Source organism: Agelaius phoeniceus, chromosome 5, assembly GCF_051311805.1.
Source record: "Agelaius phoeniceus isolate bAgePho1 chromosome 5, bAgePho1.hap1, whole genome shotgun sequence".
Lineage (NCBI taxonomy): Eukaryota > Metazoa > Chordata > Aves > Passeriformes > Icteridae > Agelaius > Agelaius phoeniceus.
Window position 1 is genome coordinate 42863486 of NC_135269.1, and position 26441 is coordinate 42889926.

At 38.0% G+C, this 26441-nt stretch overlaps 2 protein-coding genes across 2 annotated transcripts; one reads left to right on the forward strand and one right to left on the reverse strand.

Moving 5' to 3' along the window:
- Positions 1-1958: 1958 nt before the first annotated feature.
- ATP23 (ATP23 metallopeptidase and ATP synthase assembly factor homolog) lies at positions 1959-7985 on the reverse strand. The gene is made up of 6 exons (XM_054631624.2): positions 7802-7985; positions 6513-6558; positions 6324-6405; positions 5907-6044; positions 3426-3509; positions 1959-2488 (listed from the first exon to the last, which is right to left on the reverse strand). Exons 1-6 carry the CDS (start codon positions 7983-7985, stop codon positions 2285-2287), a joined length of 738 nt encoding a protein of 245 aa, XP_054487599.2. The 3' UTR covers positions 1959-2284.
- Positions 7984-26201, forward strand: RPAP3 (RNA polymerase II associated protein 3). Its single transcript, XM_054631623.2, has 17 exons — positions 7984-8169; positions 10026-10184; positions 10765-10905; positions 11323-11445; positions 11958-12085; positions 12629-12750; positions 13083-13153; positions 14135-14266; positions 15552-15679; positions 17314-17435; positions 18865-18935; positions 19099-19215; positions 20902-21113; positions 22241-22436; positions 23039-23136; positions 24535-24635; positions 25715-26201. Exons 1-17 carry the CDS (start codon positions 7984-7986, stop codon positions 25804-25806), a joined length of 2199 nt encoding a protein of 732 aa, XP_054487598.2. The 3' UTR covers positions 25807-26201.
- Positions 26202-26441: the final 240 nt, after the last annotated feature.

The window sequence follows — 26441 nt, forward strand, 5'->3', positions numbered from 1 at the left end:
AAGCTCTCTGTTCAGTCAGTCTGGCCTGCTCCAGCCCCTTGACAATTTCCTTCTTGAAGATTGTCCAGCCTTCTTGGACTCCTTTGCCCTTCAGGACTGCCTCCCAAGGTACCCTGCCAACCAACCTCCTACACAGGATGAAGGCTGCCCTCTGGAAGTCCAAGGTAGCTGTTCTGTTGAGTCCCCTCTTTACTTCTCCAAGAATTGCACAAAATCAAACATTTTGTGATTACAGTGCCCAACATGGTCTCCAACTGTTTCACAGTGATATACTATGAAACATACTATATGTTAAGAATTGTGTCTTTCTACAGGTCAATGTCCTCTTTACTAGCAATATTTCCTGTAGATATGTTTGAATACTCTTTCCAAGATTTTCATAATTAAATGTTTGATGTTCACCTACCAAAAATGTTGAAGAAAAAAAAAAGCAGCTTGTATACTTGCATTCTCTAGTTTTTATTGCGATATTTTTAATTTTAAGTAGACTTCATAAAGCTTATCCCAGACAGAAGACAAATATATATAATCAAACTATGTATTGGTCAAAATACAATATAAATGCAAACACACACACAATAATTAAAGCAGAACTTTGGTATAAAAAACCCAGCATCATACATCAGACTGACTAAAACAGTGACTTGAAAAACAGTAAAGGTTAAGGGAATATTAACACATACTATTATGCTGATTTCAAAGCATCTCTGATCCTCAGAGGATTTTGGAAACTCCAGGTCTATAGAGACTGCATGGATAACGGGAAGCCTAGAATTCAATGTGTAATTTTCTCCATAGGTATCTAGGTTATTATACCCATTTTTTTCTGTTCAGATATTCAGCCATGAGATTATGTCAGTCACTGAATAATTACCCCAGAAAAATAAGATTATGACATCTCCATTTGAAATTCTGTAAAACTACTGAAAGCACAGGTTTGGAGAATCTTAGTCAAGACCTAACTTCCTCCAATACAATGGGGATGACTTTCTGAGGGATCCACATCAATGCTTAGCCCCAGAAGTAATGGTTCCTGTAGGTATGAATTATGCTACACCTGGAAATAAATGCAAACCATACATAGTCCAACACAAACAGAACTCAGGCAATTCAGGCTTGATCAGCTCTCTCAGGCACTTTGTGTATGCTCTGCTTTGTCCTTTGTGAGGACTGTGCTTAGGTTTTAATCTTCTCAAAGTGATGACACTGATCAGGAAAAGGCAACACACTGTTATCATCTTCAGGCACCTTGTTCCTCAGTGACACCTTAGAAGCAGGACCAGTGGGCTGGAGATTTATCACATGACTGAATACTTCCCAGGAGGAAACTACAGAATGATGGTTAGATCCAAAACATTGTAGGCATGTGAAATAAATAGGTGGATTGCAGGAGCCCAAGTCTACAGTCAAATAAGGGCCCTGTCAAAGGCTGCCAAATTCTGGAGGTACTTGGGATTACCTCCTCCTTTCAGCTGCAGCATGTCAGGCTCTTGAAATTGGTGCTTGTGCTGACATTTCCCCTCCTGAGCAGTTCAGTGCCTCATTGCAGCTCAAGTCTCACCAGAGTCTGCTGCCCCACTACAGTCAAATTATGTATTTCCCGAAAAAGCTTCATATATTGACAGTCCTCTTGTCACAAAACATTTTGGAACACAGACCAGGAGAAGGCAACTCTGATCATCATACCTGGTCCTCCAATATCAAAGACAATGAGGACATGAGCAGCATGTTCAGGGCATAAAGGACTCAAGTCACAAAAGCTTTCCCACCACTGGAAATGATAACCACCCAAGAATTTCAGGAGGTGCTCAAAAGCAAATGTGGCAGTTACTAAATTTTGGGTTTACCCATAGTTATTAATCTAGAGCACAGAGCTGTAGTTCAGGTGCCCATCTTTTAAAATAAAGTGATGAAGATTATCAAGTTCATTACTGTGTATCGAAGACAGGGAAAACATGAAGATTTAATGGAAAGATTTATTCAATGGCAACAAAATTTCAGAAACCAAGTCCCAGTCAGTCAGAGTGAAAAAAGCACATTGCATTGTATTTGACGAGTCATTTGGCATACTAAATTATCTTTCTGGAATAACAGGTGAGCAAGCACCATTTTTAGTCTTGTTCATTTACCCCATTTACTTCCATGGAAGATGGCTCACAAAAAATGTCTAAAAAATTAATTAATACGCTTGATAGATTTGCCCTTTCCACGTGCACTGTGGGCATAGACTGTAACTCCAGATGTTATTGAACAATCAGGCATTAATGTAATTTCTCACCCACCCTTACAAATTAGCAGTATAGCGATCTCTGTTCTGAAAGTCTCTGTAAGCACGTTTTGCATCTGCCTTGCTATGTGGGATTCTTCCAAAAGGTTCCAGATCATTGAAGCAGGCATCAAAAACTTCATCCACAGCTTTTTCTGCTGTTTCTTTGCTAACTTTTCTAACAGCCAGAATGGAACGAATTGCTCTGTCTCGTACACAAGTCTAAAGTGAAAACAAAAAATCTGTCATTATTAGTGTAACCTTTTTCCACATTTTGTCAAGTATTAACTCCTATTATATAGGCAACAATTTTGTATGAAAGAAGAGCCAAACGGTGCCTGTAGTAAGCACTAAAGTACATTTTAGTTCCATCCTGTGTAAACTATGTGCTTTAGTTTGCCATGTACACATAAACCGTGAAATAATTAAAAGACATTCTTTAGAATGGGAATTAAAATACAATTTGGCATTTTTTGTAGGTATTAAGTGTTTTAAAGCTTGACCTGGACACAAAAAAAAGTCAGAAAGAAACAGACACAAATACCAGTTAGGTTCTTTACAAACTGAAATGCTGTATAACAATGGAATGACTTCTCTACTGGCCTTCATTTTGATTCTCTTCTCTTCATGGTAACTTTTTCTTACAGTTTGTTTGCCAAAAGACCAAAAAATATGCAAACATCATCTACAACCTAACTGCCACTCTAAAATGAGCAACTACTTGGGTCTCTACCTGTAGACTTCATTACTATTCACAAAAATAATTCCCACAAGACTTAATGCACATGATTATTTAGAAATCTTCTCATTTTGCTTCCTTCAGTTTTCAATAACTTTTTAAGAGTGTCAACCACTTAAAGTGGATAAAGTATTTCCACTGCATTTCCTGCAAGCCCTGCTTTTTGTTTGGTTTTATTAGCCATCCATTGTCAGTGGTAATGCTTTAAAACCTGACTAAATGTTCAGGGATTTCACTCCAATAAAAATAACAAGGTGGGGAAAAAAACCTAACATCGACCATTAAGTGTTAGTTAGGAGGAAACAGCAACTCTATGGCATCTATTTCTCTTTCTAAAGTTTTTAGCTATGAAAGCTCAGAAGTCTAAAACCAAATAGGTAACATAACAAATTATTAGATTTTAATAGCCGCAGTTTTTACCTGATGGTGCCCTTTCAATCCAAATTTAAACCTGGCTATTTCATTCATCAAAGTACAGTCTCCACTGAGATTAGCAGCTCGAATCTATTGAGAAAAATAAAAAATCACAAGATCAGAGAAACACATGAAAATACAAAGTCCAAGAAATTGTAACAAACATTTTTCTTCTACACTTCTGATGACTGTTGGTTATCAGAAGACTCGGGATATTCCCGAGGCCACTTTAACTTCTTAAGCACCTGTTACTACCATACCCTTTACATCCATCTCAGCCTCAGTGAACTACAACAACCTTCAGGTTTCTCCAGGAACTACCTCTCACACATCCCTAAAATATAAATAAATGAGCAGTAGAGATTATATGTATGTATGTATATAGATGAACTGCTAGAAGAACATGGGAAGTAATATTATTCTCCTCAATCTATATCAGAATCTGTTACAGCAGTCAGGAAGAAAGGCAGATACCTTCCAAAGACTGCAATACCAGAAGAGCTGTAACTCATCTGTTTTGCAAAAACCTACACTTAAATGAGCATGTATGCTTTAGCTTAACTGTCTTGTCCTCTACACTAGAATTTCTTTTGTCTGCTAAATATTTTATACCCTACACAGTCTGTTAGGAAATGTAAATAAATCCTGATTTCCTATAATTAAGTACCAGAGTGAAAATAAATGCATGGAAAATATGAAAAAGTAAGAATTAAAAAAGCTGTCAACAAAAAAAGTAAATACCATAAAATTAAGTAATCAAAAGACCTGAAATGAACAAATAATCCTGACAAGAGCAAGAACAGGCACAATCTTGAATAATTAGTATGTGACAGTTAATAAAGTATATATTTTATATACATATATATATATGATATATATTTGATATACATATATATATGTATATCAAATATTTATGACAAAATAAGGTATATGACGTTAATGATTAAAAATTATTGTATTGAGTTTACAGGGCAAAATGTTGGCAGTGAGGGGCCTCCCAGGGTGGCTTCTGTGAGACTGTGTAAGTGGCTGAACCTATGTCAGAGACTGTTTTAACTGATTTTAAAACAGACCCACCATTACTGGTGCTGGTTGTATCTCTGTGACAACGCATTCAAGAAAGGATTAAAAAACCTGCAGGTCAGCCATGACACAGAGGAGTGATGAAAATGTGAGGGAAACAGCCACACAGACACTGAGGAGGGATGGGGAGGAGGTGCTGCAGGCATCAGAGAGGACCATGGAGACAGAGGTTGTCTCCCTTCAGTCCATGAAGGAACACAGTAGAGCAGATATCCACACTGCAGTCCAAGGAAGACATCATGACACGAGAGACAAACATGCCCTGAAAAAAGCAGCAGCCCACAGAGAGCCCATGCAGGAGTACATTTCCTGTCAGGAACTGTGGGCCTTGGGGGACCAATGATGGAGCAGTCCATTCTTGGAAGACTGTAAGCTGTGGAAAGAACTCGGGGTGGAGCAGGTCTTGAAGAACAGCAGCCCAAGGGAAAGACTAATGTTGAAGCAGCTCATGAAGGGCTGTATTTCGTGGGAAGGGCCTCAAGCTGGACTAGGGAAAGAGTGCAAGGACGAAGGAGCAGCAGAGACAAAGGGCTATAAACTGACCACAGCTCACATTCCCTGGCTCCCTGTGGCACTTGGCAGGAAGGAGATAGAAGAATCAGAAATGAAAGAGTGAAGCTGAGCGTGTGACAAACTTTTCTGTGACAAAATGATACGGGTTACACCCGAAATCAAATAAAAGCATGCAGATTCATAAACACAACACCTGTGTCACATACACAAGAGGAATCCCTCCCAGCCTGTGCTCCATTTAATTTCACCTCCTGAAGTGTCAAGTGTTAAGGCCCTTAATACTCAAATGTCCTCTGAAACCACAGAATCATAGAATGGTTTGGGTTGTAAGGGGACTTAAAGATCATCAAGTTCTTTTCTCCCTGCCATGAGCAGGGACACCTTCCACTAGACCAGCTTACTCAGAACCTCATCCAAAGGTGATGGATTCATAACTACAGTGTACTAGCAGCAAGACCACAATTACTCAAAAAATGAATGTTACAGGAAAAGACAAGTTTGTTGTTAATCAAAAAAACCTAAACAAAACCAAGGTTACTGTGATAATCACCTAACATATCATGACTTGCATGGGATAAAAAGAATTCTATAAGCATTTGATTACCATGTGAATATGTTTTCACTTCTAACAACTCTCTTATTTGTCAATAACCACTTCTTACACTCACAGTGATCACATTCTACTTTGTATGACATTAACTTACTAATATTTGTGAAAACTAAGTATTTGTTTTCTGAACAAAACTATTTAGGTTGACCTGACAGAAAGGACAAAATGTATTAACAGGATTAAAACAAATTAATTGTGTGAAACAGACCATGTAACACAAAGCAGCCCTAATAACCAGCAATTATTAATAAAATGATAAAATTAGAAGCACTTTAACTTACCTCTGAACAAGCTAAGTGTTTGACATTTTTAAACCAGTCAACATGTGCACGGCAGTGATCAAATGCATGAATCAATTCATGTGTGACCACCCGGTTCATATGGGACTGTCGGCGAATGTTGTTCTGACACAGAACAATCTGCAGAACAAGAGATATAGGTAGTCTTTTCACTAAGTTTCAACACCTCCCTTACTTCTAAGAGACACACCACAAGCAGCATTTAGGGTCCTTGGATTGATGTTTTTCAACATTAACAGCCTTATCATGCTGAAGTGTACTAGTTCCAATGCCATGGAACATCTTCCATTTCTCTTGTTTTCACGATTAACTCATGTATCAGTATGGGTAGATTTAATCCTAGCCACAAAACACTAAAAAATTGCAGTCCTTTGAAAGAGTACTATGTCCAGCACCTACCTGAGATGTGGCAGCATCAAAACCTCCACCGACACAGCCATCACAGTTTTCACAAGAAAAGTGACGGTCATGGAAGACAGTGCTGAAAGGCCCAAACAAACAAAGTCACAGAAAAGAACTTAAAAAACTTCACTCACTACTTATCACAGTGACATTACTACATAGAACAAGACAAATTAGTTTACATACCAACCAGATTGCTTCAGAGCCTCAAGAAGAAGTCGAGCATATGGATCTAGAAAAACATTGCTGCAATCAATTTCTCTAGATAAAAGTTTTGAAAATCATCTATAAACAAAATATAGACAGTCAAGGAAAAAAATCAAGAAAAGCTCTATACACGCAAATTTATACTTTGCAATATTTAATCCTCTTGCAATGCAACTGGCATCTGTTACAGATCAGACTATGTGATATAGAATCATAGAACAGTTTGAGTTGGAAGGGAACTTAGAGATAAAAAAGCTCCAATCCCCCTGCCTTGGGCAAGGACACGTTCCACTCGACCAGGCTCCTCAGAGCCCCATCTAACTGGGCCTTGGAACACGCCCAGATGGTGCAACCACAGCTGCTCTGGGCAACTGTCCCAGTGCCTCACCACCCTCACAGTAAAAAATTTCTTCTGTGTATCTAGCCTAAATTTGCCCTGTTACAGTTTGAACTCGTTATTCCTTATCCTATCACTGCAATTCCTGATGAGGAGTCTCTGTCTGGCTTCCACATAAGCCCCTTCAGACACTGGAAGGTTGCTCTGAGGTTTCCATGCAGCCTTCTCTTCTGCAGGCTGAACAACCCCAACTTTCTCAGCCTGTCTTTGTAGGGGAGGTGCTCCAGCCCCTTTACCAACTTGCCAGCCCTTTCTAGACTCACTCCAACAGTTCCATCTTCTTCTTATGCCGAGGGCACCAGACCTGGCTGCAGTACTACAGGTGGAGTACTACAGGAGAGCAGACCAGAGGGGGAGAATGACCTCCCTTGATGTATGGCCATGGTGCTTTTGATGTAGCCCAGAATACAGAGTAAAAGCTGTTCAGGAATCAAGTCGCTCCTGACAATATTTTATTACTAATAAACATAAACAGAGCGGCCTATAGTGACCATCGTTGTTTGCTGTCAACACGCACAGTCCACATCAAACAGTGCAAGGGGCACAGATATTGACAAATCATCTCAATTTCTCAGGAAAAAAAAAAGAAGTACAGGAGAACCTTCTTATAAGAAAAAAAGCCTCTCTCTGCCACTTTCGAAATTGTATTTTATCTTAACCGAAATCAGCGTGCTCCTAAATCAGCAGCCGCACCCCGCCACCGGCTCGGGCCCAGTCCGGCGGCCGCGGGGGTGCTGCGGCAGGAGGGCACGGCCCTCCGCGGGACCCGCGGCACAAGGTCACCGCCGCTGGCGGCCGCGGGCGCCCCGGCCTCCGCCTGGCACCTCTCCTGCGCCGCGGCCGGGCCCGCGGGAGGACGGGGAGCGCTTACTCGTTTCCAGGGTGAGCCTCAGCATCAGCTGGCACTTGTTGTGGAAGGTGAAGAGGCTGCGGACCAGGAAGCTCTGCGGCTTCTTATTCCGGTCCGGGAAGAGCCGGTAGCCGAAATCATCCTCCTCCTCCTCCGCCCCTTTCTTCTCTGCCGCCGGCGGCGAATCCGCCTCCCCGTGCCCCATGTCCGGCCGCGCGGGTCCGCGCCTACCGGGGCCGCGGGGCCCGGAGCCGCGCCAATCGCCGGCCGTGCTCCCGGCACGTGGGTGGGGGGCCGCGCACGCAGGCGCAGTTGGCTCCTGGCGCGGGGGCCGCGCGGCAGCCTGGGAGCGGGCTGGGCAGCGCGGGAGGAGCCGCGGCGCGGCGCAGGTGAGGCCAGGGCGGGAAGGGGCGAGCGCGGCTTGCGGTGATCGGGCGGAGCCGTCCCGCAGCCGCATCCCCACCCCTGTGGTCCACGGGCGGCTTGGCCGCGCGGGGTGGCGAGGCGAGGCGTGGGGAGCACACCCTGATGGAGTCAAGGCCTGGCTTGTAGCTTGCGGGTGGTGCAGAGGCGGTGCTGGGGCTTGCAGGGGCTGCTCTGCCTCGGGGCCTCCTGCGGCGCGGCCTCGGGACCCGCTCTAGGGCCGGCCCGTGCTGCCGGCCGGGCCGCCGGCGTGGTGCGGCCGCTCCAGGGGAGACGCTGGGAGCAGCAGCCTTCGGGTGTTGGGAGTGCTCAGCTCTCAGTTGAGAGTCGAATAAAAGTGCCCTGAAGGTTTAAGGGCTGCGCCGCAGAGGCTGCTGTCAGTGCGTGCGTTAAAGTCGTCGCTAAGTTGTGTGCGGCTAGTTGGTAACGGAGCAATTTGACTTCGTACACTTTAGCCGGATGCTTTAGAGTGGCAGGGAATAAACAGCCAGACTTCATGTTAGGTTTTCGCCTGCGTGAGAATATTGTTTTAGTCAGACATAGGAAAAAGAAAAGGTCAATAGATTACAAGGTATTTTTTGCATATTTTTAAGTATCTTGTTCTGCCTGCCTGGAAATGCTAAGCTGTATGGAATATTTGATGTGTCCCTGCCCAAGTTGCACGAAATTAACAGATTGAGTATTACAGTGGTAATTCGGCATGGGACAACAGTTGAAGGTGGATAAAAATATAGTAAGCTGATTGACTGGAAACGTGATGAAAGCTATTGGCTTCAATGAAAGTTTATTTCTGTTATGTTTCAAATAGACCTAATACATTGTTCAGGATAATTATGTCACCACCTGTGCCTGAGCTAGGGAGAAACTGCTGCAGCAGGGCATCTACTCAGCTGTTTATTCCTAAGCATGTGAAAACATTGCTGCTTTGGTAGCATTAGTTCACTAGTAATCATGTAGTGGGTTTTTCCATCTCTTTGAGACCCTTGTCTGTAATTATGGATGGCACGTTGTACCACAGAAATTGTTAGCTTTTTTTGGCTCATAAATTTTTATATTGTTGTGCTATTAGGTTATTGCACAGGTGTGAAAAATAACGTTAAATAAAGCATGTTAAATAGCGTTGATCTTTTTCTTCCTTAAAAGTTTTCTGTGTAGTATCTCTACAAATAGCTTATTTATATTTCCATGAGGCTTTAACAGATCCTGAAGCTTGCCATCAAGAGGTTATAGTTAGCAACCATTCATAACTCTTTGTCTAATTTTGTATTTAGCTTATTATGAGTTACTTAATCATGACTGTTTTCAAAGCATGCTTGCCTCATCCTTTCTGATTTTTGTGCTACAAACTGTACACGTGTGGGGTTTCTTTTTTTTTCTGAATTGTAACCAAAATTTTTAAGGTTACTTGTTAATTGTGACTTGATATTTTTGTGATAATAAAACTTCTTTCACTTAAGACAACAAAATTGAGACAATAAAATCTCTGAAGACAATCAAGTGTTAATAATTATTAAACAGTGTTGTAGGGACTTGCTTGCAGTTTCAGGATTACCATTGACTTGTTGGGTGCTTTACCTTATATTTAGTTAGGAAAACGTGAATTGCTGTTTGTTTTATCTGAATAATATGGCTTCCCTTCATTTTTTCAAAGACATTTCAACTGTGTTTTCTCATTAGTCTCTTAATGTTTAATGTTCCTACTATGCTGTTGGAAAGTCTGACTGGCATGTAAGTCAGACTTGTTAATTTTGAAGTAGCTAGTTTCCTTCACTACATACTTCCAACTTCTTTTTAGAAGGCTTTTTTCCTTGAATTTTGGCAGGTTATGATGAGTGCACCAAGTAAAGCGATAGAGCTGCAGATGCAAGTGAAGCAAAATGCTGAAGAGCTGCAGGATTTTATGAGAGAATTGGAGAGCTGGGAAAAAGATATTAAAGAAGTGGATTCTGAACTCAGGAAACAGAGTGGGGTCCCAGAAGAGGTAAGAAAACACAAGACCAGTGTCAACTCGGCTATTCATACTGTGTTTATAATAATAATGTTTTGCATTAGCAAAATTACATTTTTTTACTTAAAATATCTGAATAGAAGGCATAAACTAATCCATGTGTTCTTCACCTGAAGTAAACTACAGATTCCTCTGTAAACTGCACCACCACCAGAGCTGTGGGCCAGTAGCACCTGAAGGTGATAAGGCCAGTAAATTTTTTATCAGTTCTGGGTAGATCTATGAGAATATTTCTGTTTGCAGCATCAGTATTGGTAATTTACTGCTGACATTTAGTGTATTGAAGTGATTCTTTAGTGATACTCTGAAGACAGTTGTCTTCTAAAACTCGGTTTTATATCATACATGTAATATTTACTATTAAGTGTTTAAAGATTTATGCTTGTAATTCTTAGTGGTTTTGTAGAGCTCATGAGAACAGCTTGCTAGATGGATTTCTAAAATAAAACTAGCCACTAGATAGATATTCTGTCTAGGTACAGGTGTTGTAGATTCTTCAGTGCAAGTGATTTCCACGCATCTGTTTTATAATAAATTACTTAATTCTATTTAGAATTTGCCACCAATTCGAAACAAGGCTTTTAAGAAAAAGAAGAAAAGCAAAAATAAAGTCCCTTCAAAGATAACCTCTGAGGAAAACAAGAAAAACAAGATCAAGTCGTATGATTATGAAGCATGGGGAAAACTTGATGTGGTAAGTCTTAAGATTTGCTTTGTTGCAAGAGTCTTGTCCCCAGTTGATTCTGTGTTAAATAAGATTTTGTTCCAGTGCTGAGAATCAGTCCACTAGTCAGTATCTTAGTGTGCTGGGTACTGTATGAACATAGGGTAGCTTTCTCCCAAAAAGATTACAAATTTAATATTTGGAATATTCATAAATATTTGGTTTTTTTATTGACTGTGCTTTCATCTAGCAGATTGAATTTTAGTTTAAGGGGAAAAAAAACCTGTTTTAACAATAAGCCTATTAAAAGGTCATAATTATAGTAGAATGGAAGACTAAGCACAACTGTCAGTATTGGAGGACGCATTAATAAAATCTTACTTGTATTATTTTGCACTGTTAAATTATAATGAAGACAACATTTTGGTTTTTTGTTTCTGATTCCAGGATAAAATACTTGAAGAACTTGATAAAGAAGATAGTACTCATGATTCTGTATCTCCAGAATCAGACTCTGAAGAAGATGGAATTCATGTAGATGCTGAAAAGGCTCTTGCAGAGAAGGAAAAGGTTATAGAATTATAGATATATAGTAATCTATAAACTATAGAAATCTAGTATCTTTGGCCATTATTGTCTTGGCTGCAGTGAGGTCCTTGAAGGTGCGTGTGAGGTAAAAGTTGTGTCCCAGAGGAGGCAGAAATGAAAATGTTGACTTGGAAAGCAAAGATGCCAAACCTAGTTACTGAAAACTTAAAAAAACCTTTTTCGGTAATTTAAGTAGCTATGTATATGTTTGTTGCACGTTTCTGGAAATGACCTAGAGATACTGAAAATGAATATTTTATAGACCTCTGTTAGAGAATATATCTTGAAAATCATTTAATATGGTGCACTTAGAATATATTAGCATATTTCATAGTAAAGCAGTATTTTGTGAGGAATGTTGAACAAAAATATTTAAGCATTTCTAGAATACTTTGTATTTTTAGGGTTTTTAATTAGCATTGTAGCTGCCAATATACCGTAACTTGCTGAAAATTCTGAAAAATGCTGAAAAACTTGTTCTTTTCTATTCACAGGGTAATAAATACTTTAAACAAGGAAACTTTGATGAAGCTATAAAATGCTATACTAGAGGGATGCATTCTGATCCGTACAATCCAGTATTGCCCACAAACAGAGCATCAGCTTTTTATAGAATGAAAAAGTAAGACTTGCATTGTTAAATCTGTGCTATTTTTGTACTTGAAACACTACATTCAGATTTTTGGTCTAGTTTTAATTCTTGATTTATGCATCATGCTGTGTTGTTGCAACCTGCCTTCCAGTTTCAAAGTAAAATAGGAATCACCAGGAGAAGCAGTCTGGTAGTCTCCCTCATCAATTTTTCCTTGGCTTGCACACTAGCAGTTCACCATCTTCTGTGTTAACAGTGTAAGACTTCAAGAAAAAAGAGGAAGAGAAAGTTAAATTGCCTTTCACATCCAGTGAGCTCTGTTTCTAAGGCTTTGATTTGTTTTGGGTGAAGAAAGAGGAGTTGGTTATTCTTCCTGTGGCAGTAGAGATTCTTTACTGCTGTTAATGTATTCAGAATCAAGAAACGTGTGAGTACTTGGTTTGTGCCCCTTCTGAAGCATGTAAGATTCCCATCTTATCAAGAACCTGGTGAGGCTCAGAGTAAGATGAACTGCTGAAATTTTGGGGTTTATAACCTAGATGTGTCCAAACTACTCATTCATTTTTTTGATAGGTTTTCTGTTGCGGAATCTGACTGCAATTTAGCACTTGCTTTAGATAAAAATTACGTAAAGGCTTATGCGAGAAGAGGGGCGGCTCGCTTTGCTTTGAAAAATCTTCAAGGTGCTAAAGAAGGTGGGTCTTTTTTAAAATTCTTTTCTTAAAATACGTACCAACTTGTGTGATCTGTTTCTTTAGTGTAGGAATTTAATTTTCATTTCCTAGAAACAAAGAAATATCATGTTGCATATTCTTCTGGCAACGTAAAATTCAAGTAGCAAGTCCAAATTATAGCAGTAGATGTTAGTAGTTCTTGAATAATTCAGCTTTAACTGTTCTAGAATGATGTATTACTTGAAATATCTCAGACTTCTTGGGTAATTACAAAACAGGTTTATCTCAAAAGAATGCTCTGCTTACTGGTCTGTGCTTCCTACCTGAAACATATTTTTCTGGTCTTCTGATAGATTATGAAAAAGTTTTGGAGCTGGATGCAAACAATTTTGAAGCAAAAAATGAACTGAAGAAAATTGATCAGGTAAAAAGATTAATAGATACTAACATAAATTAATACACCCTGTTCATATTATATGTGTCAATTTTTGTAACAAGAACTGATTCAATAAATTCTCAATAAAGATGCATTTTCTGGCACCTGAAGTTCACTGAGGTCAAAATCTTAATGGTGTTTCTTTTGGAGAAACTCACACATATGCAAATATCAGTGTACTATTGGATCCCAGACTAAGACTGCATGTGTGCACCATCTGGTGTCTTTTTGGACTTTTTGTTGTTGGTTGGGTTTTGGTGGGTTGGTTGGTTTATTTTTTATTTTTCTCCCAATTTTCTACATTCCTATGTTAATGCTTTTTTCAGTCATGCCTAGTATTTTGGTATAAGGAAGCACAGCACATGAGAGAACTTCTGTGTTCTCTTGGCCATAAAACTGCATTGCTAGCCTGCTTGTAGTCCACTGATTGCTGTGGTCACCCAAACCAGAAAGTTGTTCTAAGAACAGAACAAAATACTTGTAGTGCAAGTTAGATTCTTTTCATGATAGGGAGAATGTTAATTATTATGACCTTTGGAACTATTAGCTCACCTGTCACTTCTGTATGAATTTACATAGACCTCTTCAACTGTGTTTTTGACGGTGCTTGAAAAATTTATTTTCAGAATGAAGGTGCAAAGCCTCCAGTAATTGAAGAAATAAATGATATGTGAATTGGACTGTATAGAAAGGTTCCATGAGTCATTTCACGCTGTGCTTCATAAGTTACATACTTCTAATTTACAAAACATTATTCTGACTTGCAGTCCCTCAAAGAAATACATTTTCAAGAAACAAATTGTTTTTAAATTGTCTCTTCAATTTGTATTTAATTTACAACACAGGCACTTCTGTTAAAAAGCTTTGCTGATTTTCTTATCCTAAAAGTTTAGAAATTATTGTAATTTATGTTCTGAAAATGTTTATGTGGGAAAATACTTACTGAAGGGAAAAATTATGTTTTTACAGGCTCTGTCATTGAAAGAAAAATCAGAACAGAAAGAGTTTGAAGATGCAGTCAGAACAGGATTAACAGATGAAGAGAAGCAGCGCATTGAAGACCAGCAGCTCAAGCAGAAGGCAATTGCAGAAAAAGATCTGGTAGGTCACAGGTTCTGGTGGAACAGGAGAAACCTAGCAAAGAAAAGGGTGCTGTTTTACTGTTAGTTATGCTGCTTTTAGTTATGCAAAGGTATAAATTAAACTTGGCACCACCTTGAACTTCATATATGGAATGCCCTTGATGTTGCTTCAAGTGTTTCCCATTTTCCCTCTAGGAAGGTGAGTGGGACAGTGAGCTCTGTTTGGATTTGTCTAGAGGAGTACTTATAAAAGGTAGCTTTTACAACCCAGATTGTATATGCAAAATTTCAAATACACAGTAAGACAAGTAGAACTTAAACTGCACTTTACAAAGATTCCATTTCTCCATTATTATAAGTTTCTTGATGCTTGCTTGTCCAAGGGGAGTTGTGGACTATTTCTTGTTTTCAAACCTCTGATTACATGATGAATAGTAGTTATAAAAAGGACTTTGGGGGTGCAGGCAACAATGACAATAAAAATGTATCTCTGGATGCATAGTCTTGACTCACAGTTGGTTTATTGATTTCTCCCTCTCACCACTCTTTCAATAAATAAATAGCATTACCAACTAAACCATAATTCTGCTCACTTACCTAGCTATGTAACTCCTAACTTGTTATCATTATTCAGGTTTGCTATACTGGTGGTGATAAGTAATTAGTCAGATAAGAATGAAGGTATGCATTAAGGAGCAAGAGTCTGACTAGATCTCAGAAGAGAAATTTCAGTCCAATGCAATAGTTCATTGGCAGCAGAGCTGACTCACTGCGGGCTTGTTCCTGGTGACATGGATCAAGTCTGAACTGTGGCCTTTCTGGTTTTTTGTCAGTAGAGTAGTAGCAGAGATGTGCAGCTTCAAATCAGTATTGAGAAGCAAAAGGTAATGTTAGTTCCCCAGAAACAAACAAAAAAGGAATGTAATTTTCTTGTATGGAGCATTGATTAGAAAACAACAACAACATTTGGACCCAAGTAATATTTAAGGATAAGTTTTATGGAGCAGGATAAATATGAATTTGTGAAGTCATAAAATCATATTGAAAGGGGAATTGTAAATGTTCAGTTTGTGTTTAAATTCATGAGGTACAGGGTAGGTTATCCTGCACATCAAGCATAAAGCTAAATAAGTCGTAGACTTACAAGTAATACGCTGTAACTGTCTGCCCTGATGTGGGTGTTCTTTGCAATTCATCTTCATAATGTTGTCACTCTGCAAAAAAAGGATAACAAAAAGTTAATTGCACTGAATTTTTACAATGCTGTTTTTTTTTTTTTTTTTGTTCGGACCTAAATATTCCAGGGTAACGGTTATTTCAAAGAGGGAAAGTATGAGGCTGCAATAGAATGTTACACCCGCGGTATCGCAGCAGATGGCACCAATGCACTACTGCCAGCTAACAGAGCCATGGCCTACCTAAAGATTGAGAAGTAAGTGGAATTGCACATGCTGTATTGTTTGTTGTAAATCAGGAGGAATAATGATCCAGCAGATTTTCACTCGAGTTATTGTCACTCCTCCTCATTTTTTTTTTTAGGATTCAGTATAGAATAAATCAAATTTAAAGCATAAAGGAGAGGGAACAAATCTGTATGTGTGATCTCAATGCAATTTGTAGGAAGCAAGTTCTGAGAGAATAAAATAGCACCAGTGTGAAATAATGGTTTCTGAAGTTCAATTTTCATTCTTTTATGTGTGCAAAATCCAGATATTCACCTTTCTGGAAGGAACTGTCCAAAGCTTTGTGTTTGACTATGAAACCCAGTCCACTACTAAACATTGCTCTGTAAAAATAAGTGAATTATAACTTCTGACTTTGGAGGGAATGAATAAGAGCTTTTTCTGGAAATTTTTGCATTTTAAAATGTAAAAATGTTTTTTTTTAACTTCACTGATAGAGGCATGTATGTGTTGCTTGTTTATTTTAAATTAAGTTTTATCCAAATAACCCAGAAACTATGGAAATTCATGCTTTCCAGCAAATTAGGTAAGTTCCATATGGCCAATTTTTAGGTGTGAACTTTGTTTGACTCTGTGATGGTGTGGTAATTTAAAACATGTAAGCTGGTAGCATGAAGAGCAGAGGGCTATGTTGGTCATCTGTTTTAACGTGACATGACTGAGAATGTTTAGAGACAGTAGATTAATCTCAAATCAGGATGAGTTGCATAGATAGTATTTCTGACACAACACTTGTAATTTAAAGGACATCAGAATGCAAATAATCTTCTGTGAGATTCAGAGGAAGCAATACTTTAATTGAATGACCAAGCAAGAAAATGGTTTCCCTGTGATGAATCCCGTATCACGAGTCTTTACATTTCAAAGAGGACCAAACATAAAATGCAACAAAAGCCCATTGGTATTCTTACAAACTGCTAGTGCTGACGAGAACAGCAAATAAAAATTAATTTGCATAAATTTAATGATAGTTTGAACATGGAGAAGAGGGATGAATGAAAGTATTTTATTAAGCACATAGTGGAATCGTGATCTAATGTAACAATATAAAGGGGATGAGGAAATTTAATCTTAAAATGAAGCAAATGACATTAATGCAAGGATATTCTGAGTTCTCACTCTGAAATAGTTAAGGACAAGTCACAGAATTCCAAATGTAGAGAAATTTATTCTCATGCATACTTGCTTCTCCTCTCTGGTATGTTTTCTTTGTTTGTAATGGTATTTCTGGTTTTCAGAAGTACAAAGCCATGGTTCTAACTTGGATTTTAAGGCTGTTGTTGAATTTTTAAAGTGGACTCTGCTCTGATAAGCTTTAATGTGGTTTTTTATCTTTACAGAGGATGTGAATTTTTGTAATGCTAAAAAGAGTCAGCACTCTGTTTTGAGATACCAAAAGATACAGCTTAAATTTCAAGGTCCTAAGAAACCATATTTTATGCAAGTTTTTTTTAATTCACATTTTTGCTCAGTGATATGTTTATGTATGGAGGTAATGAAGATCTACCTTTATATTTTAATTGGTTTGGGCTGTTCTATCATCATCTCAATTGAAACTGCCTCTTGAAACTGATTGTTAATTTTGTGCTACTCTTTTGCTGAGGTACAAAGAGGCAGAAGATGACTGCACACAAGCTCTGCACTTAGATGCTTCCTATTCTAAAGCTTTTGCCAGAAGAGGAGCTGCCAGAGTTGCTCTTGGGAAGCTAAAGGAAGCTATTCAAGGTATGATTTTGAGCTAGCCTAAATGTGGTAGGTAAGAGATCAGTATAAGGACATCCTGCTCTTTTTTTGTTCTAACTTACTGAGATTGTCATTGCAGAAGTTAAGAATGAAGTGGTTTCTCTTGAATTTCACTGAATATGTGTAAAAACTCTTGTATTGGTGCCCACATAATGGGAAGACAGTTTTGTGTGAAATTACAGTTGTTGCTGTTTATGATAAGTGGTAAGAAATAGTTTGGAAAGTTGATTTAAAAGTAGGAAATTATGTAGGCATTAGGATGACTTATAAGGGGACAGTGAAGTATATTGAGAACTGACTGAACAGCAGATCCTGGAGGGTCTTAATCAGTGACACAGGGTCTAGTTGGAGGCCTGTCACTAGTGGTGTCTGTCAGGGATCAGTACTGAGCCCATTGTGGTTTAACTTGTTCATCAGTGACTTGATGAAGGGGCAGATGCCTCCTCAGCAAGTTAAGTGATGATACAAAGCTTGGAAGAGCATCTGATACCCCAGGGTGCTGTGAGGCTTCCAGAAGGACCTTGAGAGATTGGAGGGATGGGCAGAGAGGTACCTTCAGAAATCCAAAAGGCAAATGTAGGGTCCTGCACCTGGGGAAGGACAACCCCTGCACCAGCACAGACTGAGGCTGACCTGCTGGGAGAAGGACCTGGTGGACACCAAGCTGTCCATGAGCCAGCAGTGCCCTTGTGGCCAGAAGGCCAATGGAATCCTGGGCTGCATTAGGAAGAGCATTGCCAGCAGGTCCAGGGAGGTGATCCTGTCCCTCCACTCAGCCCTGCTGAGGCACATCTGGAGTGCTGTGCCCAGTTCTGGGCTCCTCAGTGCAAGAGAGACATGGAGCTCCTGGAGTGGGTCCCACAGAGGGTGACAAAGATGATCAGGGGAAGGGAGCATCTCTCTTATGAGGAAAGGCTGAGGGAGCTGTGCCTGTTCAGTCTGGAGAAGAGATGACTGAGGGATGACCTCACCAATGTCTATCTGAAGGGAAGGTGTCAAAAGGATGGAGCCAGGCTCTGCTCAGTGGTTCCAAGCAATAGGACAAGAGGCAACAGGCAGAAACTGATGCATGGGGAGTTGTACTCGAATATGAGAAAAAAATTCTTACTGTGCAGATGATCAAGCACTGGAGCAGATTGCCCAGAGAGGTTATGGAGTCTCCCTCAGTGGAGATACTCAAGAACTGTCTGAATGCCATCCTGTGCATTGCACTCCAGGATGGCCCTGCTTGAGCAGGGAGGTTGGACCCTCTGACCCACTGGTGGCTGGTCCCTTCCAACCCTGGCCGTTCTGTCACTTACCTGCCTTTAATTATTTTTGGAGCTATGAAAGGAAAATAGAAGGTTAAAAATCTACCAGGTGTACATTGTAACTTGAAATATCTACAGTTTCTATGTTGTTTTTCACTCAGATTTTGAAGCTGTTCTGAAGCTGGAACCTGGAAATAAACAAGCAATAAACGAACTCACGAAAATAAGAAATGTATGTATGCTTATTTCAGTATAGTGGGGTTTTGTTTGTTAAGGAGTTTTTTGTAAGGCTATAGTACTATAAGATTTTTATTCTTTATTACATTATTTTTCAACATATCTTGTATTTACTCATGAAACACCTGATCTTTTGGACAACTTGGCATTTTTTTCAGGAATTAGCTGAGAAAGAGCAGCAGACTCACCAAGAATATCCTGCAGTATTGATAAAAGAAACAGAAATCAAAAATATAGTGAAAATGATTGATAATCCATTACAGATTAAATCAACAGTAAGTTGTTGTATTTATTGCTTTCTATAATGGTGGGAAAAGTAGAGTTTGGAGTTAAAATCTGCTTTCTATATTGTAGACTAACCCTTGATAGATAGCCTTGCTTGTGGAAAGCCAAAAATACATAAATTTGCTCTTTTGATATTTTTCATCAGCATGGAAATGCTGATGTTCACAGCAGTGGTGAGGTAAGCATTCAGCCTGCAGTACCACCCTCAGCAAACATGGTGTATGCATACATTTATAATGTGGAGTAGGCAGGCAGCCCCAAACCCCTGGCTTGTGCCCATAGGTGACATTGCAGTTGAGAGTAAATGAGAGAAAGATGAGAACCTCTGGGTAAACTGTCCTTCATTTCTACTGCTGTTTACAGTTTTTACAGCAGCCATAGTGGTTTTAAGAGAAGTTGCCTCCTTGTGCCATATGCTGCTGTCACCTAGGGCTGCTTTCCAAGGAGCTTTGAGTGTGCATTTTCATCCATGTAAACTGCAGGACAGCTGGATATTGGTTTTCAATAAGCAATGTATTTAGACTATGATTTATCAGTGGTTATAGTCAGATGAATGAGTTATAGATGAAAAAATGTAATACCAGGTTTCTTTATGTATTAGGCTTCCTCTTTTAGTACATTTAATCTTTATACATTCAGCAATGAGTTGTGTAAATACAAAGAGTGCTTGTACTTTGTACATGTATGCACACATTCTATTTGAAAACCTTTGTTTACCCTCATAAGTAATGTAATTCAGATGGATAGTTTTAATAGAAAGTGTGTGATTATTTTGATCCTTTGGGAGAGAGGAGTACTATGTCCTCTCTACAACTAGAAAAATTATTTCTTTAAACCTAAATGAAGTAGCTGAAATGCTATAGGCAGTTATATTTATTAAGTGTTCATTTCAGCTGCTAAATTAAATGAAGATGGTAGATTGGTTGTATTCCTCTTGTTATTTTGTTAAGGTAGAAAAAGTATAGCTGAAACATCTCTGCTTTTAGTACTGCCATTTCCTAGAAGTCTAAGTTGTTGAGTGTGTTTAAGCATGTGCATTTGCATCAGTATTTCTAGAGCAATACATACTATGTTCATGTTCAGGAATGTAGTTCTAAAGTAAGAAGTGATGAGAGCTCTTTTTCTAAGACTTGTGATGGTGGTACTAGGTGATGGTCAAAAATAATGGGGTTCATGAAGCATTTTAGCACATGGTGGAATTAATTACCATGGGATGTATGTAATTTGGTCAGTCAGCAGGGTTGAGTTACAGATATTTATTAGATGAAAATTTTTAAGTTGTGGGCCTGTGTTGTTGGATTTTTTTTGTTTTGCTAAGTCACAAAGCTGTACCACGTACTGGGACAAAGTATATGATAGATCTTGCCTATTCAACCTTAGTGTGAAACAATATACATTTTTAATTATTACTGGGAAAACAGACTGCATATGGAGATCCATAAGGATATACTGGTTTATGAGGGTAAAGCAATAAAATTATCATATCAGGCTTCATGTAGATTTTTATGGTTTCCTGGTTTTGCCATTTACCTTTATGCAAAGTGTCTTCTCTGTGCACCACTGCAGAGGTAACTGGTTGTCACACAATTATTTTAAGTTACACACAGCTGTGTATGGAGTCTGTTTAAACACTTGTATTGAGTCCACATGTGACATGAGCTCTGTGCTCTGTTTAGAAGCCACTGCGAAGAATAGAGATTGAGGAAGTTGATGATGATGATACATCAGATGGTGACTTGCCCAGCACTACTTTAGTCAATAACTGGAGGAATTCAGTGAGTGTTGAAGCAACAGAAGCTCTAGATCAGGATGATCTGTTGACTACAGTTGATATTCCAAAAGCAAAGCACTTGAAAATAGAAGAAATCAGTGATACATCACTATCACAGTAAGTATAATAATTCTCATCCTCTTTTGGAAAGGTAAATGTAGTTGAAATATAATCTTACTTTCCAGATGTCTACATGTGGTGAGGTATTGAAGGCATTTTGGAGAATCTGAATTGAAAAAGCAGTGTTGAAGTAAATATGCAGTTCTTGCACATTTACCTTTTTGACCACTCAGTGGTTCAGACAAATATGGTCCATTTAGTGTCAGATGGAAAACTCAGAATTACATTGCAAATATAAAGGCATTCATATTTTTCTGCATGCTGTACTCTTTCTCGCTTGGGTACTCCATCTTCCCTAGCTGTTTTTACAACTTTTATCTGCTGTTTCTAGAAGATATTTTGAACAGAGTTCAAGCATTCTTTATACCCCAGTTATGTGAGAGAAGGGGAGCAGATGAGTGTCACCACCCTTTCCTCTGCTGAGGCAGGTGGTAGCTTCAGATATGCTCAGTTTCTAAGTCATGCTGTTAGTTAGGCAAACTGAAGTCTGTCTTGCTGAAACTGGGCTGAAGTACAGAAGCTTTATCCTTGCTCAGTCTTAGAATTCATTGTCCACTGCATCAGCACTGCCTCATTCTGTTGATACAAAGAATCCTTATCAAGGAACTTCTGTGAGAAGCACTGGCCCCACACACCTTTCTAGCTCAGTTAGATGGATTTATTGTGAAGAGTTGAAGAAAAAAGTATATTCTTAGCCATTTCTTAATTTCTAAAAAATCAATGGACTCAAATGAGAAATTATAGGACAAAAAATAGTTCTGCTGAAATCAGTGTTGAAACTAGTTTATCCATTTGACATTGTTACTGCTTTGCATTATGAAATTACAGAAAATATGATTTTCTTGGTTTTGGCAGGTATATATGGGAGAAACTTCTATAAAATGCAATTATTTCCAGAAAAAAGGTAGAGGCTGAGTAAACTTAAGTATTTGCAGATGTGGTTCTTTTTTTTAGAAAAGGTGAAGAAAAGGAATTTTAAAATATCTGCTTAAACTAAAACACAATCTTTTCTAAAAAGTTTTCAGTATTTTAGCTTTTATTGAATAGAAGGATCTCCAATTATGTCTCACTGTAGAATTTCCTCAAAAGTTGATTTGATTATATGTTTCAAAATACCTTTGCAGGCTGCCTGTAAATGTGAAAAGAATTTCATCAACATTGCATCCATCTTCTCATGCAAGCCAACAGAGAGAAAAAGAAATCAGAAGGTCATTTATGTCTGCTTCTCCAGTTCCTCCCATTCCTGCAAATTCTTTCCAGCTTGAATCTGACTTCAGAAAGTTGAAAGACTGCCCTGAAAACATGTACTTTTACCTGAAGGTATGAAACATAGAGTATCAACAGTGTTTGGACAATTTCTTCAACATCAGTTGAAGAAACAGTACCCTTAGGTGGAAGGGATAGATATGTTTAGAGTGCCTCAAGTATACAATAATCCCTTTACTTAATTGTGTTCACATAGCAATAAGCAATCTGATGCACTTTTGAGTTTTTCTTCTTTTGTGCCTTTTTATTTGCTTTACAGTCTCTGCATTTTTTTCAAATATAGGCCCTTTTTTAAAGACTTTACATTAGTAACTATTAAATTATAATTTTCTAATGAGTGCTTCTAGGGTAATTAGACATAGCAACATATTTCAAATGAGCAAATGATTGAAACAACAATCTGCTTAATGTGTACTTTTACTCACATATATTTTGAAAAAAAAAATCACTTAACATTTTTTTAAGTTAGAAATTACCATTAGTAAAAAAACCCAAGCAAACAAGCAAAAATAGTTGTTTCATATTAAATTCTGTGATTTGATTTTTTTGCTTTCATGCACTTCAGCATTGTCCATGACCTTCTAAAAATGCACATGTAATTCTCATGAAAAGTTGTATTTTTTTGTCTAAAATTAACTTTTAAAACTTTTCTATAGCAAATAGAGCCCTCGCTTTATGCAAAGCTGTTTCAGAAGTCCTTAGATCCAGACTTGTTTTACCAGATCCTGAAAATTCTACATGACTTCTATATTGAGTAAGTTTAACTCCTCCTTTGTTTTACATTGCTTATTGCTGTTTTTAAATGTTTGGTGGTTTTGTAGTGGAGAGAGGTTGTTTTCTTGTTTTGTGTTTGGGAGTTTATTTTCTCTCTAGGCCCAGCCTTGGGCTTACAAAATTGTTTCCAGCACACAGCATTACACGAACATAATGAAATAATTGGAATTACTTTGTAGTTGCTTCTTAAGAAGTGAAAACTCATAATGAGAAACCAGGTAAAAAAGAAGTGAAAAAAATACTTTTACTGAGTGTTGTTGAATTGTGCTTTGCTAAAGAGCACCAGAAACTTGCATTAATTTGTATGAAATAACTTTTGTTCATATTATTGCGTGTGTATTCTGAGAGCACATAGAATTGCCCATTGTCCTCTATTTTAACTTTCTAAAGCTGAGAAATTCAGAGGGTTTTGGTTTTATGCCACGCTTACTATGATGCATTCAGACTTAATTATCTGCTAGCATTTTCCAGTTGCCTGTAGCAAATGTGTATTGGAGACTGAGGTTCTGATAAGACAGGACCTGACAAGTTATTTTTGAAATTTCTATCCATGCTACCATTTGAGTCCTAAAGTTCATTTTGTCTGTCAGAGGCACTGTACTGCTTTTCTGAATTACACTGTCTGAGAAGCACACACTTGATGTTTTTCGGTGTTGTCTTAGGGAGATAAGCAAGCATAAATCAATGTTTGCCTTTCCCTTGGTTTCCTTAAAAAGTAAAATATCCATCAAATGGGTGAAAAATACTGTCTTAGAGGTACAGTCCTGTGTTTGGTGATACAACATAAAAGGGCTAGGAAGCTGAAATTGTTTGCTGTAAGGTAAGAGTCCTGTCTCCCTCCAAAAAAAAGTGAAATAATGAAAGAAAAATACTATTTGTTAGTATTTGTAACAAAGGCAGTGCCTTTTTACTGTTGACCAAAAAAATGTAAAATGAACACAATCTAGGAATTTTCTGTATGGATGAAAATTAAGGCAGCTGTAATTTGCTCACATTTTTCAATGAACTTCCTAAGGCCACAGGTGCTGCTTCCTTTCACACTATGTGATACTTATAAAAATCATGATGTTATAGCCAGGTGTAAGCTTTAAACCATGTAGTAGGTATTCTGTACATGACCAGCAGCCAGTTTGCATCAGTCTAGGTTTTTGTATTTCTTCACTCTTGCTCAGTAGAACAATAATACCTACATAAAGGTTTCTGGATATTGACTTTCTGCCATGTGAATGGACAGATGAAAGACAAAGATAGCGAATATGAAAGGGGAATTTTATTTGTCCTTTAATTTCTTGTTCCTGAATTCTTCAATATTGCTTGCAGCTACTGAATATTTCTAATCAACAGTGGTTATTTTTATATTTTTAATAATCTTCTTCAGGAAAGAGGAGCCATCACTCATCCTTGAAATCCTCCAGAGGCTCTCTGAATTAAAAAGATTTGATATGGCAGTAATGTTCATGTCAGGTTCAGAAAAAAAAAGTAAGTAATCTGGTAGTGTCTTTGTGATACTGTAGAATCTGGCAAAATATGTAAAACTTAGCGTTACTCTTTTTTATTCTATGTAATAATCATTTTAGTTGTCTAGCTTTTTATTGTTTTAGAAGTTAATAAGAATGTCATGTAATTTTTCTTAATCCTTTGACTCTTTATTTATTGTTTAGACTGGAAAACTACAGCTAAATCTTCTTATTTTAATCAGTAATACCACTGCATTTTATTCTGATAAAATAAGCTTTGCCATCTTGTCAGTTTGTAGCTGGTAATACTACAAATTTATGAATTTGTATGAAATCCTACATCTGAGATCCAAGGTATCCAGATTATACAGTTTCCACAATTTACAACTATTTCTTGGCCAATCCTGACTTTTCTGTTGGCAAAAGAATGAGAACAGAATCTCTAAAGCACTTACCCTAGTTGTCTGTCCTGTTCTGGAGGCATCAGTCATGTTAGTTTGCAATTTGTGTTGACATGGGCTTGAATTCATGGTTTCTAAAAGTGGGTTTTGTCTCAAACTTTTTCTTTATTTAGTGCACCAGACTATGTAATAGTGAAACTTAAAAAAACATTTCTCTGGGTCCATGTAAATTTAAATTCACTATCTACAGCTGAGTTTCACTAATTACCATATACTTAAAAAATTCTGAAATGTGAATCTCCTTAAAATAAAATAACTTGACTTAACTGAAGTGCAATGCTTTCTATGAATGGCATTCATGCCTTTTCCTGACTTGAGCTTTATCTGCTATTGGCATTAACGTTTGTCTTCTGCATGTAGTGGAATAGTGTCGAGTTGGTAAAGAAACTAAAAGCTCTCTGTTGCCTGGATTATACACTTGTTTAAGGAAGTGTTGCTAGGCAGCTCCTCGGCATTGAAACAAAGTGAGAGTTCTGCTTTCTGAACTTGTGTTCATCCTCCCAGTAGTTCAAAAACGTATTGGTATTTCACCTCTAAAATCTATATGCCCCTTACTCTCACCAAGGAAAGAATTGGACTAACTTACTTTAAGAATGTGAATTACAAAAATAAGAATTCATGTTGGAATTTTCTTTTTCAGTTACACAGGTATTATTCAATCATTTGAACCACATGGGATTAAAAGATGCTTCTGTTGAAGAATTGGAGAAGAAATACGGCATTTTCTCTTAGCAAGATGGCTGATGTAAATGTCTAGATTTGCACCTTTTTCATGTGGAAATTAGCTAAGAAGGCTGTAAAGACTGCAATTTTGTTGCTTTTTATAAATAATGAAACTCTTAAGCTTGGGTTAGCCAAATGGCAAGTGCCTGAAGAGATCATTATTTAGTTCTGAAGTACACTTGTTTTCCAGTACCTGAAACAATATGGATCTACATTTTCTTCAGTGGAATCTGTTTTCCTAAAAAACGGTTTGGCAGATTGCCATTCAGGATCTGGACTGTAGATAGGGATCTTTATTAAAAGGAAAAAAATATTTATATACATATCTTTGTTTATCAAATGCTGTATATTAGAATTATGCATGAGGTTTTTATTTTAGAAAATAAACTGAATGTTGAATTGAAGATATATTTTTAAGGATTTTTTTATTAAGATGCCTAAATCACTCTTCTGTAAAGATCCATCACATCAGAATTTCTACTGTGCAAAGTGAATCTGAAGTATGATGGCAAGAAAATTCCAGATTTTTTGCTTGTGTTTATCTAAAAGTGAAGTTTTAGCATTGGTAGCTAAGAACCTCTGAAGCTATTCCTGTGAATCTCAACTGTTTGGACAATTTTAATTGCAGAATAGAGGGAAGACAA

Coding starts and splice junctions, on each gene's coding strand:
- RPAP3 (XM_054631623.2), top strand. CDS start 7,984: ATGTCCGGCCGCGCGGGTCCGCGCCTACCGGGGCCGCGGGGCCCGGAG. Junction 8,170..10,025: donor GGAGCCGCGGCGCGGCGCAG/GTGAGGCCAGGG, acceptor GAATTTTGGCAG/GTTATGATGAGTGCACCAAG. Junction 11,446..11,957: donor CTCTTGCAGAGAAGGAAAAG/GTTATAGAATTA, acceptor TTCTATTCACAG/GGTAATAAATACTTTAAACA.
- ATP23 (XM_054631624.2), bottom strand. CDS start 7,985: ATGGGGCACGGGGAGGCGGATTCGCCGCCGGCGGCAGAGAAGAAAGGG. Junction 3,510..5,906: donor AACACTTAGCTTGTTCAGAG/GTAAGTTAAAGT, acceptor TTTTCTCAATAG/ATTCGAGCTGCTAATCTCAG. Junction 2,489..3,425: donor GATTGAAAGGGCACCATCAG/GTAAAAACTGCG, acceptor TTTTCACTTTAG/ACTTGTGTACGAGACAGAGC.